Consider the following 14,102-nt stretch of genomic DNA (forward strand, 5'->3'; position numbering starts at 1 on the left):
ATGGTAAGAAAATATCTATTTAGTGCCCTCTTCTGGAAGAACAGCTCTTGCTATGCAAGGCACCCCAATGAAGTTTCTGTCCTCAGAAATGCAAATCTTCTGACGCAAATGTTCTCCTCTTTAGCCAAGTTATATGCCTAAAGCCAAGGAGTGTGTGGCTCTCTGTGTTTACCTTGAACAAGTGCCTTTTATCTCTTTAACTGCCTGCAGAACTCTGCTTTTACCAGCTCGATGTTAAAGCCAATAATTAATGTTCCTCCTTGGGCAGCTAATGACCCAGATTTGAAAATGGAATCTCCTATTCTTTTTTCTTCTATTCTCTGCTCAAAAGAAGCTGTTTCTTGAAAAGGGAGAGGCATCATTGGGCTTTAGGCATGGCTTTAAATGCAGGAGTCCTCATATTTTTGTGTGCAGGAGTGGAAGAGTGATGCTGTTGATGGCAGTGCTGTGAAGGGTTCTGCAGCAGGCAAGGAGCAGGAGCAGGGCAGGTTCTGTGCTCCTGCCTCTCGCCTTTGCTCTCCCTTTGCTCTCCAGAGAGAGGCTCATCACCACCACAGACCATTTACCCCATGGAAATTGCCCACAGCATCACAAAGATAACACATGAAATGTCTTCCTGCCTTCTATGGGATTTCAGTTTGTTTTCTTTATGTCAGAATAGAGAATTGTCTCCTCCAGTGAATTAAATCTGTGTGTACATTGAGATACAGCTCTGAGTCCTCTGATCTCACATGGAACTGGAAATTGAATCTTTCACTGAACAGATTTTTGACCAAGGTTCCTAGCATACATCTGAATATTTTCATTTCTTTCACATCCACTTCACTGCTTTTAAACTGTTGCTCTCTAATGCTTTCTGACGGGATCATCTTTCTAGTTTCAGATTCTTTTCTCTGAGTCTTCTGAAAGTGCCCTGAGCCTAGAACTAACTTTAAAAATTTCAATGCCAGTGCTAACTTCTTTGTAGTATTCACATTCTCAGCTGCTACAGTAGAAAAAGCAATTTTTACATGCTAAGAGTAAATTTTAATAGAAAGAACATAGGCCATGGTTCTGTAGCTGTTAATTTCTAACTGTAAAGCAAATTATTTTAAAATGAATAAATTAATTAGATGTACTAAGCATTCAGCACATTTTTATGGCTTGGCTCTCACATAATTGCTACAAAGCTTTACCATTTGCATTGTAAACATCACAAAAAAGAGGCTTTGAGAATATTTCCACAGTCAATGTCCACACAGCTCAAGAAATATTTCTTTGAAAGAAGGCATTATCTAATGTATCATTAAAAGCTGTATTAAGCATTGATTTCTCATGCTGTCCTTCAGCCCTCAGACTTGCAGCTCCAAAGACAGTGAAGGTGAGAGTCAGCCGAGTGAATGTGGATGTGAACCCTGTAAACTCCCATCTCCACCAGCTATCCCTCTAGAAACTGTATCATTCAGGGTGTAATTCTAAGGCTAAAATAAACATTAAAGGCTGCTGAGAGGAATCATACCCTGCACAAGCTTTTGGCACCATTGTCTGGGAAAGTGGAGCTGCTGCATGAGTTTGTAGGTGCAAAAAGGGTAAATGCTTGTAAAGAGTGGCTGGAGAGGTCAGTGGCAGGGACATCCTTCAAGGTAGACAGCTGCAAAGAGAGGCACTCCAAGCTGCGAAGGGCAAGAGCCTGGGAAAGTATTTTGGGAAAGGATGTCTGTAAATCAGATAACTCTAGTCTTCTGTCTTCTGTCTGAATTAGTTTTGGGCTACTGAGCCAGGGTAGTGAACTGGATAGACTTGGGATCTGGCACAATACAGCGGTTTTTAGGATCCCAGATATTCCCAGACTCATGGTTGTGTGTTTCTGTGGGTGTGTTTGTACAGATCTGAAGGTGTTCTGTGTTTCCTGTATTTGGGATAATTGCTATCTCCTTCCAAAACTTTTTTTTGGCCTTAGGTTACTTTTGTGCTAGTAATATATAATAATGTTTGTTCTTTTACTTCTTTTCCTTAGGTATATTGTCTGGTGTGTTAGAATCATAGCTATGTACTAGATCATTTCATTCTCATTTCCATGTTTCTGAATAGAGGGTGGGCGGAGAAGCCTGAGAGTTTATATCTGTGATGTTAATATTGATAAAAGTTTAAAAAGATCAACAAAAGAAGGAGCTCATTATTGATAACCCTCATTCGTAATTCTTTGTAACTTCATTGCAGCTACTTCCCAACAACCTGAGCATCAACAAGTGCACAAATATCCTACAGAGTGCTTTGCAGCTCCCATTTTATTTACCAGTTAAAAATGGAGCAGTCGTCCTTTAAGGCAGTGACTGCAAGGGCTTTGTGGTGCCAGTGAAGCGCTGTGAGGGACAGGTGGCTCGGGAGCAAAAGGAGGCTTTTGTAATTGCTTGGCAGGGCAGAGCTGTATTAGAGTGCAGCAGCAGTTGGCAGATTGGATTAACGCTCTCCGAGGGGTGAGAGCTGGCACACGAGCTGTATGTTAATACCTGCAGCCTAAGTTGCTTCTGGAGCTGCATTTGTAACAAAAAGAGCATCCACTCCACTCCGCTGCCGTCACAAAGTCATAAATCCTCAAGCCGGCCTCAAAATTCCCTTCTGGCCTTGTCAGAAGTATAAGGCTCTCAACAGTGTAATTTGAAAACTAATCTTTTAATAAAGAGTTATTATCATGAAACAACTGAGATAGATAATCAGTTTGTGGAAGGTGAATTAGCAGCATTCTCTTACAACACGGCAGTCCATCCATTACTGTGGTGCATGTTGCCATCACACTTTATTTACAGTTGTTTTGCAAACTTGAGACGAGATTGTTTGTAAAGGAATAACTCCTTGGCTTTGATGTTTCAAAGACCTTTGGTTTGGTGCTTAGAAAATCGGTTTTTAATCCCAGCACAGCCTCTGTATGTTTGTGGGAGAGATTTACATATTAACCATGCGTGCTGCCTGTGGCACATGACCCCACCACCGTCAGCTTCAGCTTGTGTTATAAATTCTTCCAAAATGCAAGCCCCCATGGCAGGAATGTGCTGTCCATCCCTGATGTCACCTTGATGGGAGATTGTTCTCCAAGGAAGCCTCTCTGGCATGGGTGGCAGGGCATTCACAGCTCTGCATGGCTGGACAGCTGTCCTGGGTGTCCTTTAAACAACCAGGACAATAATTTAATTTTCAGTCTTAAGAGATTAAATGGTTAAAAGATTTGAAAAATAGACACATCTCCTGGTGATCCACTGCTTAATGCACTATTACTTCCTTGTTCCAAATCAAATGCTAATGTTTCTTCCTGGCTCTGGAGACACCCATTTGCTGATTTCATATGGCAGTGGGTATGAGTAGAGCAGCTCCTGGTCCTCTCTGCTGTGATTGGGACCGGATTCTCTGAGGCACTGGCAGGTTAGTGTTGGCTGTGCCACCCCACCCAGGCACAGTTACACTGCTGGGTCAGGATCCTTCCCTCCTCTTTGCAAGAAAAAGGATTACTTCCCTTAACAACTCCAATACATGTGTTCTCCAAGTATAGATCTTCCTCCTTTTGCACAAATGTTAAATTAATTCCTCTGGAATACAGAGACAATTATAGCACAGGCAACCAGCTGATTGATTCAGAGACCCCTTCTTCTCATCAACTTTATTGCTCAAACCCATTTGCCCATCTCTGCCCTCCCCTGAGCTCCCCAGCCTGTCTGGAGTGTCCCAGCAGAGCCAGAGTGCCCTTGTTGTGGTGGTGAGCACATCCCACATGTGGCTGATCAGCTGGATAAGGCACAGAAGTAAGAGCATCCCACATCAGGTGTTAGATGGCAGCTGTGGGCTATTGCCTGCCAGCTGAACCAATGCTCAGGAAATGCTCATTGGTAGCATTTCATTATGGGATTTCTAATTTATTAGAAGCACGAGGAGGAACGGGCAGAGTGCCTTAGAGGGCTGTACGAGCAGGCTGACACACAGCATGAGACTGCACTGGAGGTGCATTACTGGAGAAGTGATAAAGTATAAAGGGATAATTCAATGCAGGGACAAAAGAGAATATGCTGTCTCAGAAGGAAGCAAAATAGGTCAGTATCACAATGAATCTGAAAGGTGAGAATGTTGAAGACATCTCAAATTATACGGCTTTATTGATTTGTTTTGTTCTTGCAAACGATCAAGATTCAGTGAGTGCAGGGCATAAAACACCAGTATGGATTTTGGTAGTTTATCTTTTTTTATTGCAGTGACACAAAAGGAAAAGATAGCATGATGTTTCTGAGAATCTAATTCCAAGCTGGTTACTATGGAGTGCCCATTAGCAATAAAATAAAATCCTTTACAAAAATAGTTGGGCTGAGGAGAACACTGCTGACCATTCTGTCTCCACTGAAGGAAAAAATGAAAACACCATTAACCAACCATGTCTCAGCCAGAGGTAACCCCTTGTGCTCTAAATCACAAATAGAGGGGACAATGAAAGTACAAAAACTGAACAAACATTACACAAAAGTTGTTGGTCAGGTACAGGAATGGATTTTTCATCCCTTTGGAGGGCCAGTTCAATATGTAATGGCAAAAGAAGGATTTCCTCTCAACAGAACAGAAAGGTTCAACGAAACCAATGGTATCATAAAGAATTTTGATCAAGGCAAATGATATTGACACATTAAGTGAAAATTCAGTTCTTGAACGTTCACTTTCGTAAAAGATACAGAACATTCTGCAAACAGGTAGAGCAACCTACTTTAATCCTCCACAGACTACCATAACAGATTGTGGCAGAGAGGTATTTTTAGTCAATTACCCCTTTCTCTCCTGGAAGATCTGTATGAACAACACAGTTACCCTGTGAACATCAGATTTGTTTATTGGTGACTGATTAATCCATGTGACAGTGTGGTATCCTTTACACACATGGTATGTCCATGCAGGAGAAGGAACCACAACCTCTGGCTAATGTTTGCTTGGTATTTTCCTCCTGAACTCGTTTTTCCCTCCCTTTAATGCCACTGTGAGAAAACAAGGTACAAAATGCATGAGCAGCCTTCCTGCATTCTTTATTCTCTTTTCCCTGTTAATCTGTCAGCTTCAGAGCCTGCTTAAATATCACAGATACTAAAGGCCAAAAGGCAAATCATCTTTTACCTGCATATTTTGCATCACAGCGTTAGTTACTGTTTAAGGGCGCCAGGACCATTTTGAAAGGTGGAATATGTAATTATGTCAAATGTTTGGGATTATTCAATTGGTTTGACATTCATGTGTGCATTTGGGGATTTGTCTGCTCATAGCATAAGTAGGAAAATGGGCTGTATAATCTATTTCCAGCAAATGTCTTTTTAGAGACTCTTTGTGGGAAACCCTTTTAATGGATCTGGCAGCTCCTGTTTCACCAGCCGCTTGTGATATATTTTTACTGTCTTACTACACAGTGTAAAACCAGATACATTCCCGAGTCAACCAGGGTCTGTTAAGAATCCTGAGGAGATCTATTATTTGGTGATATACTTTATTGTTACAGAATAAAAAATGAGTCATTTTACCCAGATAAATCCTCAGTGCTTTATGATTAATTACATTAAAATATATTCTTGCTATTATCAGGCAAACTGTTGTACACTTTTCTTTCTGATGACTATTTGGTGTGTTCATTTTTATTTGGGAGCACTGGGATGTCTTTTTGGATTAAATGTGTGCTTCCTGAAAAAGAAAGACACTAAACACTGGAAATTTTGTGTTTAGTCTTGCAAGCTGAAAACAGCTTGGACTTCTGCTCTGCCCTGTACTGGTCCCTTGTGAGCTCTAAGTTTTATGGGATTTTTTTGGTGAGTTTTCTGGGTAATTCTGTAATGTAAATAACACTACTTTACAAAGGGCCAGGTGGCTCTATGGAGCCATTTAGAAAATGGATGCAAAGCATGCTTTATTCCAGTATTTTTCTAGTAAGTAACAATCATGAGCTCATGGCAGCCAGTCCACGTGGATTTAATCCCAAATCCATGGGCTGTTTTATATGCCAGGTGGTAAGACCCTAAATCAGCTGTTTTGGTAGAAAAGCCTGCTGGAAGATGGAAGTGGATTGAGCTGATTTGGGGAGCCTTCTTCCACGGGCTTTTTGCCCCCTTACTTTGTTTGTAAACCTCCTTGAAATGAGGTGCCTCTTCTTTGTATTTATTCAGCACCTTGTCATGCAAACATTAAAGAAAGCCTTCCATAAGTGCTGATTATTGCTGGTGCTGGCCTGGCATCAGCCCACAAAGTGAGACAGAAACCGACAGACAGAGATGGAAGTGTAAACTAAACCCTTTCTTTTTTTCTGATGCTTGTGACAAACCCTCAGCAGGTAGTGCAATCTTTCATACCAGCCATAAGGTGCTGAAAACCCATTTCACAAATTTCTTGGCTATGTGTCACCTATTTCTGCAGTTACTCTGGGGCAAAAAGAACAGCTATGGATTCTAATTCAAAGTATATGAAGAGTCACAATGAGTTAATGAGTCCAAATCCACTCTGTGCTTAAATAACATATAGTTCCTATTTCAGTAAGCCTTGCTGCACAAGGACCTGTATCCTCACAGAAATAAACAAGTGAATCCAAGGAGATGTTACCATTCGCACCATGCTTTGCTCTGTAGTGACAAAGCACAGAAACTGCCTCTTCCATTTTATTTCTGTACCTTGTTGGAACCACTATTTCCCTGTTCCTTTGGAATTTGGTGGCATGGGAGGGGCACATACCCTTCTCTGCTGCTCCATGTGCTGCAGTGTTTCCATTTCTGCTGTCATCTGACCAGGTCCAGGTTATTTCTGCTGGTTGCATAAAACGAGGTCAGTGGCTTCACAACAAGGTGTTGTCACATATAATTAGCCCTGCGTTCTTCTGAATTTTTGAGAGATAATTGCCTTGCCATGACTTCAGTGGAACAGATAGATGTGTCTCTCAGTCCTTTTATAATTTCAGTGTAAACATGCACGTGTTGCACGGCATAATTTAGATTGAAAGTAAACAAGATCTGTGCTGTGACCTGGGATGAGAAGCCCAGTGGGAGAGTGTTTCTGGCCCAATGGTTTTGTCATAATGACTTTTACAGCACTTGCTGGTGACAGCTGGCATGGGAGCTTCTGTGACCTGGTTGTGGTGATACCCAGAGCCCTTCAGAGCACTCTCAAACCTGTTCTGACTCATGATGGCTTGACACACAGAATCTACAGAGCAGAGAAACCTCTGCTACCCCCAAATATGCCTCTCTGCAGAGAGGAGCTGTAATGCTTCTGGAATCCAGCTGAAAATCAGGCTGAGAGCATCAAATCAGTCAATGGCTTTTACCACACTCTTTGACAGAGCAGGGGAACAGAGAGTTTATACAGCTGTTTTTGTTGGCCACGCCTCAGAAACAGACAGGTTTAATGAAGTGAATACTAACTTTTAATGACTCTCCATGCTCTGAGACTCAGTTTGGATTTTGGAAGAATGCTCATCTCTTCCCTGCACTTTTCTCTGCTGTGGGGTTAGCCTGCTGCTAAGTGAATAGCTGAATTCATCTTGACCCCAGCAGAAATTCAGTAGAGATATTAAGCAAACACAGTCATCCTCTCAGAAAGTTCAGTTAACTTCATTTGGTTTGCATATCTAAGAGGAAAGCCGCCATTTAATTTCTCAGAAAGACATAAAGTGATTTTTCTCTTGGATTCTGTCTGATTAGTACCATTGCTGGCAGAGTATTTCCCAAATAGGTTTGAAATAGTTGGGCTGAGAGGAATTTTTGAGCTGGATGTGCTTGTGCCCTTAACAACTATAATATTAATAATAAATGTCTGATCCTGAAATCTTTGCTCATACAAGTAATTCTTTTTTTAATGTAAGCAAACCTACATATTGTAAGGATTTTTCTGAGGAAATTTTGCTCCTGTGGGTGAACTTTGCCAGCTGCAAGTCTCTGAAGACTGTGCACTATAACACAGCTGATGTGAGATATTTTAGAGTCTGGCCAAAGACCCAAGATGATGACAAATGACATTCAAAAAATAAAAGAGCTCTTTGAGTGTCCTGCAACTTTGGTTTTCCTCAGTCCTAAGCTCTCTCAGCAAAGAGAATGTTTTGCCTCAGTCTCCATTAATGCCTCTAAGACAGCTCTGAACTCTCCAGCAGGGCTGTAGGACCCTGTGCCACAAGCAAGGACATCAGCAGGTGTCCTGTTCAAAACTTCCGTCTGTTTCTTTTCCTTCTGCCACATTTTTTGATTTTCCCCTGAAGGCATCTGTTCATACTCATTTTGGGGGGCTCATGTCTCTGTTATCTGACAACACAACATGGCTTATTACCTTGAACAACCCTCTGAGCCTCAGATCAGAATTTATATATCTACATCATTTTCTCCAACCTACTGCCAGGATATTGGAAGACAAAAGTGTCTCAGTATTTAATGACAATGTATTACCAGGTCTTTCAGATCTGTAGGCAGATTCAGTCTTCCAGTGCTTTTTATTTAAGGAATTGTAATCAGTTTTAGGACTTCATCAAAGCTGGAATAAACTCTAAGGCTGTATGCATCAGCCAGGTCTCAGGTATTGACATCAGAAGACTCAAGAGCTCTTTGATATGATTGGGTGAGGATGAGAAAATGGTAATTTATTTGACATCATCAGACACAGGTGGATCTAAAAAGGACACTTGTACTAAAATAAATGCTGGATTGTGGTGAATTCACTTGTGTTCCAAGACCTTCCCTGGTACCAACACACCAGAGATTCACCTTGCGTGAAGAGTCCTTATGGATCTGAGTGCCTGATGGAGACAGGAATTGGGGATGTGACCTCATGGTGTCCTTGTAATGGAGGGACTGAACTGCACAGGGAAGAAGGAAATCACATCAATCCAGCATCACTGTCTGCATTTCATAGGTAGAAATCCAGTGCTTTCACCTCTGTGCCTGTTTTTCAGGGAGCTCGTTCAGTACTGTAAGGATTCAGTGTTTGGTTTCAATTTGTAGCAGAGAAGCTTGACTTGGTATTTGCAGGATGATCTGCCTTGTGTTTACTGATGTGCCTCGTGTTTATCTGCAGGTTTGCCCTCCAGAGTGGCAGGCAGTGAGTCACACTTACCTGTGATACTAAAGATGTGCTTGGCATGGCCCTTGCTGAGGCTGGCAGCACCATCCAGGACTTCTCATGGTTTTTGGCATAAGCCTTAAAAAAATACTTGTGCAAAAAACAGAGTAGCATAGGAAAAAATAATTTTGATCAAACTTGCTTGGTGAAACAAGTATTAAAGAAATTTCTCCCTTGTCCTCTGGGACAGGATGCTTTCTGAGACCTTCTGGACAGCAAAAATGGTTTAAGTAGAAGCCAAATGAAGTGATTTCTAGGAGATTTATTTATTTAGTTGCATATAGCAACAGGACAGAATTTCAAAAAGTGACGCCCTGTATAAATTTGTATAAAATTATTCATATTCAGACCTTTCACACTGGTGCCCTGACTCCTGATCACTGTAAGGGACTGCTGTCACCAGTGGAAAATCACCACCTCTTAAATCACTGGCATTGACTCTGGTGTTATTATTTACAAAAGAAAATAAGTAATAAACTGGCCCTGTGAGATGAGCTGCTGTGCAAGCTGGCCAGCTCCTCCCCAAGGCCCGCAGAGCACAGATGGATATGAAGATGCAACTTAGCAGGTCATAGAAATATGAGGTCAACTTCATGCCTTGACTCAATACAATTTTATTTCCTGACTGACAGGGGCCTGACACCCCACTCTGATATCCCCCAGCACCGCTGCCTGCTTTATTTATGTGGAAATAAAGCAGAGAAAACAGGCGTTGTGTCTAGTTACAGTGATGGAGAATGTCTCCAGCTGACCAAGGTGTCCTCATTAATGGCTGCTCTATATTTAGCCTTTGCAGAGCCCGTGTGCCCCCAGTTTAATCAAAGACCTGGTAGCCATGGCAACGACACCGAGCATCTGGGTGTGCATGATCTGCCAAACACTGTAATAAAGGGCAGGAAGAGAAACACACAACAGCTTTAAGTGGATTAATGCATTGTTCTTTTCTACTACAGATTCTGAAGTGTTTAGAAGAGCTTCTCAGCCACGAATGCTAGACTATTTTTGCAAAAAAACGAGCCCTATTAACACAGGTGACAGTTACTAATCTCTTTTTTTTGTTGTTTTCTTTTTCTTAATTTTGTTTTGCAGGTGTATCAGCATTCATATACAGCATATTATGTCCTCAGCAAAATACCTCATGGGTAAGCAATTTTTCAATGTCTTCATTTAAAAACTCAGCCATTAAGAATCCTGCAAAACAATGTGTATTGTGACAAATGCTTTCCTGTGACAGCCCTTTGCAATGGCCTGGCTTTCAGCTGCAGCATCCACCGAGCTGTGTGCTGGCAAAAGATGACGAAGTCTGGAAACAGAAGTACTCAGCTTCCCCAGAGGGTCAGACTACATGAATTTCATATTCCAGATTTCAGGGTTTTTGTCTAGAATATAGATGTGGTTGTGTCTGGCTGAGAGCCATGGTTGGCCACTCACCAGAGCACTGGAGAGGAGAAGGCTCTGGGGAGACCTCATTGCAGCCTCTCAGTGCCCGAAGGGGGCCTGAAGTGAGCTGGAGAGGGACTTTCTACAAGGGCATGAAGTGTTAGGACAAGGCTTCAAACTGAAAAAAGGCAGGCTTGGACTGTATACTGGGGATATTTTTTTTTTCCTCTTAGTGTTATTCAGCCTGGCACAGGATGCCCAGAGGAGTCGTGGCTGCCCATCCCTGGGAGTGTTCAAAGGTTGGGTGGGACTTTGAGCAACCTGGTCTAGGAGAAGGTGTCCCTGCCCAGGGCAGGGGGGTTGGAACTGGATGATTTTAAGGTCCCTTAACAACCCAGACCATTCAAACATTCTATGAATCTTTGATTCTTTAGCTTTGATTAGTTGCAGGTTTTTTTTTAATGTCCCTTTTTATGTTTTGTCTTCGTGGTGCCTGTGGTTCCAACTCCATCACCCAACCACTCGTATCACCTGCCTTGTTCCTTTTAGGGTTTAGGATTAGGGTTTCTCTTAGTGTCTACCTTCTTTTCCCTTAAAAGATACATTCCTTTCCTGTATGCAATCCAAGCAGTGTCCCAGCTGGTCAGGAATGGGATGCCACCACACCAGAGTCACATGTAGGCAAATGCTGGAACAGAGCATTTCAGGGTGACATTTCCATAGCAGCAGTGGAAATGCATAACTCACACAGCAAAATCCCTCAAGTCATTGTTGCTAAGTATGAAGCTAAAAGCCAGCAAGCTGCTGCCAGGTTGTGTGTTTTAAGTGTCTTAAAGGTGATAACTGTGCAGAAATGATAAAAAGGGACAATGTAGCTGTGCTCTGCCTTGTCTGTAGTGCACTGCACATGACTCATTTACATACTTGCTGAGATTAGTGGCCATTACTATATATAATGGCTAAACAGACAGTAGGTGTTTTGGGTATTTGAAATAGCTGTCAAAACATGCAAGATTTAAAAAACTTCTTCTGGTTAGTATGCAGAGTGATGATAGGATCACCAGGTAACTCAGGTTGGAAACACTCTTTTGAGGTCCCTCCTCCTGCTCAAACCAGGTTACTCAGAGGTTTTTCCAGCTGGATTTTGAAATCCTGCAGGGATGGGGACTGCACAGACTCACTGGGCAACCTGTCACACTGCCTGACTCTCCTTAGGGGCAGAGTTTCTCCTTTTATCCAGTGTGAACCTCCCTCTTCTGTTCCTACCTGCTTTCTCTCACCAATATCACTGCATTAAATGGGTTGGGACTCGGGAAAACACTGGAACATGTTCCAAAGACCTGTTGATTTCTGCCTCTAGGGGCTTACCCTGGGAAAAGGCAGGATCCTGGCCATGCCTGGTGCTCAGTGTTTCCTACTGCTTCCTGCAGGCAGCTCCCACTGTTCTGAGCACCATGGATCAGCAGCATTCCCACTGGGCAGTCCTATGGGGAACTCATTTTTCAACATGGATATGTTGTCTTAGGGACAAAAGGCCTAAAAATCAGACAGTGCAACACCTACATTTTTTAGTCCCCTGCCCTCTTTCCAATCTGTTTTTTTTTGGTACAGTAACCAGTGGGTTTAACAATGGAGAAGTACAGATATTTAGACATCTCTCAGCAATTTTTCTGCATAAAAATCCTAGCTACATTCAGGTGCTGCTCAAGGATTTGTCTCGGCATACTAATCCACACACATCCACATACAAACCAAAAAAATGAATAGGAGAAAACAAACAAACCAACCCACAAAAAACCTGCAACCCAACAAAACCCTCAGACAACAACAACAACAAACTTCTTTGTCTTCTGCTTAGTGACAGGCAATACTTTGTACAAAAACGTAGGTACTAGAGACATACATGATTTAAAATCTTTGAGCCCTGGAGCTTGTGCAGCCTGCTTCCCTCCAGCTTGCATCTTGTGATCCACTCAGCACAAAAAGTCATGAGCTTGATGTTAAATTGTTTTTATGTACGGTTGGAACATGGAAATTAGATTTCTCACCATCAACCCTGTTAAAGCTGTAGTGTCCATGTGACACACTCCAGACTTCTTCAGTCTCTTCCCTTCCCTGCTGCAATCTGTTCTTTGTTTTTTGCTTTCCTTTTTTTATTTTTTTGGGGGAGTGTAGTTTGTGTGTGGGGGGTGATTTGCTATTTGTTTGCTATTTGTTTGTGTTTTTGTTTGTCTCAGTTTGTTTGGTTTGGTTATGTTTTCTGTTGCTTGGTTGGTTGGGCTGGGTTTTTTCTGGGAATTTACTCAAATGCTTAGTTTTTGAAAACTCCATTTTCCTGGCAATGTATCTGAGTAGTAGCTTGTGGGCTGAAAGTGTTCAGCACCAGGATGAAGACACAGCATGAGCACATAAGCTTTCTGTCTGCAGCAAACCTGGCTAAGAGCAAAAAAAGCTTGACTGACAGCGCAGTTCTCTTCCAGACAAAACAAAGGTGGAAAAAATAGAAGTATCATACATAAGATGTATTAGAAATGCTAAAAATTCACAATACAGTGGTCCAAGCAGTTTTCTACTAGTGCATGACCTTTCTTTGTCCCTGACAACCAGCTCCTTGTTCCTCCCATCTATAACTCTATTGTGCACCCAGCTATGTCTTCCCTTGCTCTCTGTGTTTGGTTGGGCAGTGGTGCAGGGAACAGAAGGGTTGGATGTGTCAGGAGACATCCATCTCGGATGTGGAGAAGTTTCCAGCATAAAGGGGAAATCTGGAAAGTGAGGGCACACCAGAAGGCACACAGGGGTGTCAGGCACTGGTGTCCCCACAGCATGATGTGGGGGTGGATCAGGAGACCACGAGCTGAGGAGGGGCTGGAAGGATCACTGAATCTCTTGTGGGTAAAAGGTGTGGTTTGCAGTTCAGGCTTTTGGATACATGCACAGGCATTGTAAATTATATTGTGGAAAGACAATTTCATTGACCTTCCAGATGATCATGGTGCATGTGAGTGGTGGAAAGGGCAGCACACTGCCATTTCCATGGGACATGGGCATTTATCCTTCCTGTGGAGCCCTGTGGGTATTTAGGGTGCTGCATGAACAGAGAGGACAGGTCTAGCAGGTGAAGATTGAACGTGATGTAACAGGTGGTGAAATACATCAGCTGAAGGTAGAGCCTCTGTTGGATGAAGGGATCAAAACCTCTTCATGACCTATATAATATTTAACACAGGAATGTTGCTGTGGTGGATATCTGTGGATGAAGGTTGTTGAGGGCACACTGACAGCACCAGGTTCAGTTCAGTCTGACATTCCAGGATCTTTGGCCATGATTAAATTTGCCGTCCACAAGCAGCCATCCTTGTCCTCCACCTGTCAGCAACAGCAGTGACAAAATTCTGCACTGAGCAACGACCCCTTTGCCATTTTTACAAACTGTTTTCAGTTTTTCCTTCTCTACAGGCAGGCACAGCTTTACACCCTGCTGGTGTGTGCCCGTGGCATCTCTCCAGCTGCTGGCCGAGGCAGTGACTGCTGAGGAACAAACCCCCTCCCCTCCACAGTGTCCTCCTGCTCAGCAGACAGTCACTCCTGGAAACAGGCTGTGACAGTGTCCCTTTTCCTGTGCTCCCTCTCTGTCCCCT

General features: G+C 42.7%; 1 protein-coding gene across 1 annotated transcript in view; it reads left to right on the forward strand.

The window, feature by feature from the left end:
- The window catches only part of DPP6 (dipeptidyl peptidase like 6), a 404,285-nt gene that overhangs the window by 279,671 nt on the left and 110,512 nt on the right, over nucleotides 1-14,102 (forward strand). The window contains exon 6 of the mRNA XM_058833198.1: nucleotides 10,171-10,223. Within this exon, the coding sequence (XP_058689181.1) occupies nucleotides 10,171-10,223 (53 nt within the window). The remainder of the gene's footprint in view (nucleotides 1-10,170; nucleotides 10,224-14,102) is intronic.

This window comes from Poecile atricapillus, chromosome 2, assembly GCF_030490865.1.
Source record: "Poecile atricapillus isolate bPoeAtr1 chromosome 2, bPoeAtr1.hap1, whole genome shotgun sequence".
Taxonomy (NCBI): Eukaryota; Metazoa; Chordata; class Aves; order Passeriformes; family Paridae; genus Poecile; species Poecile atricapillus.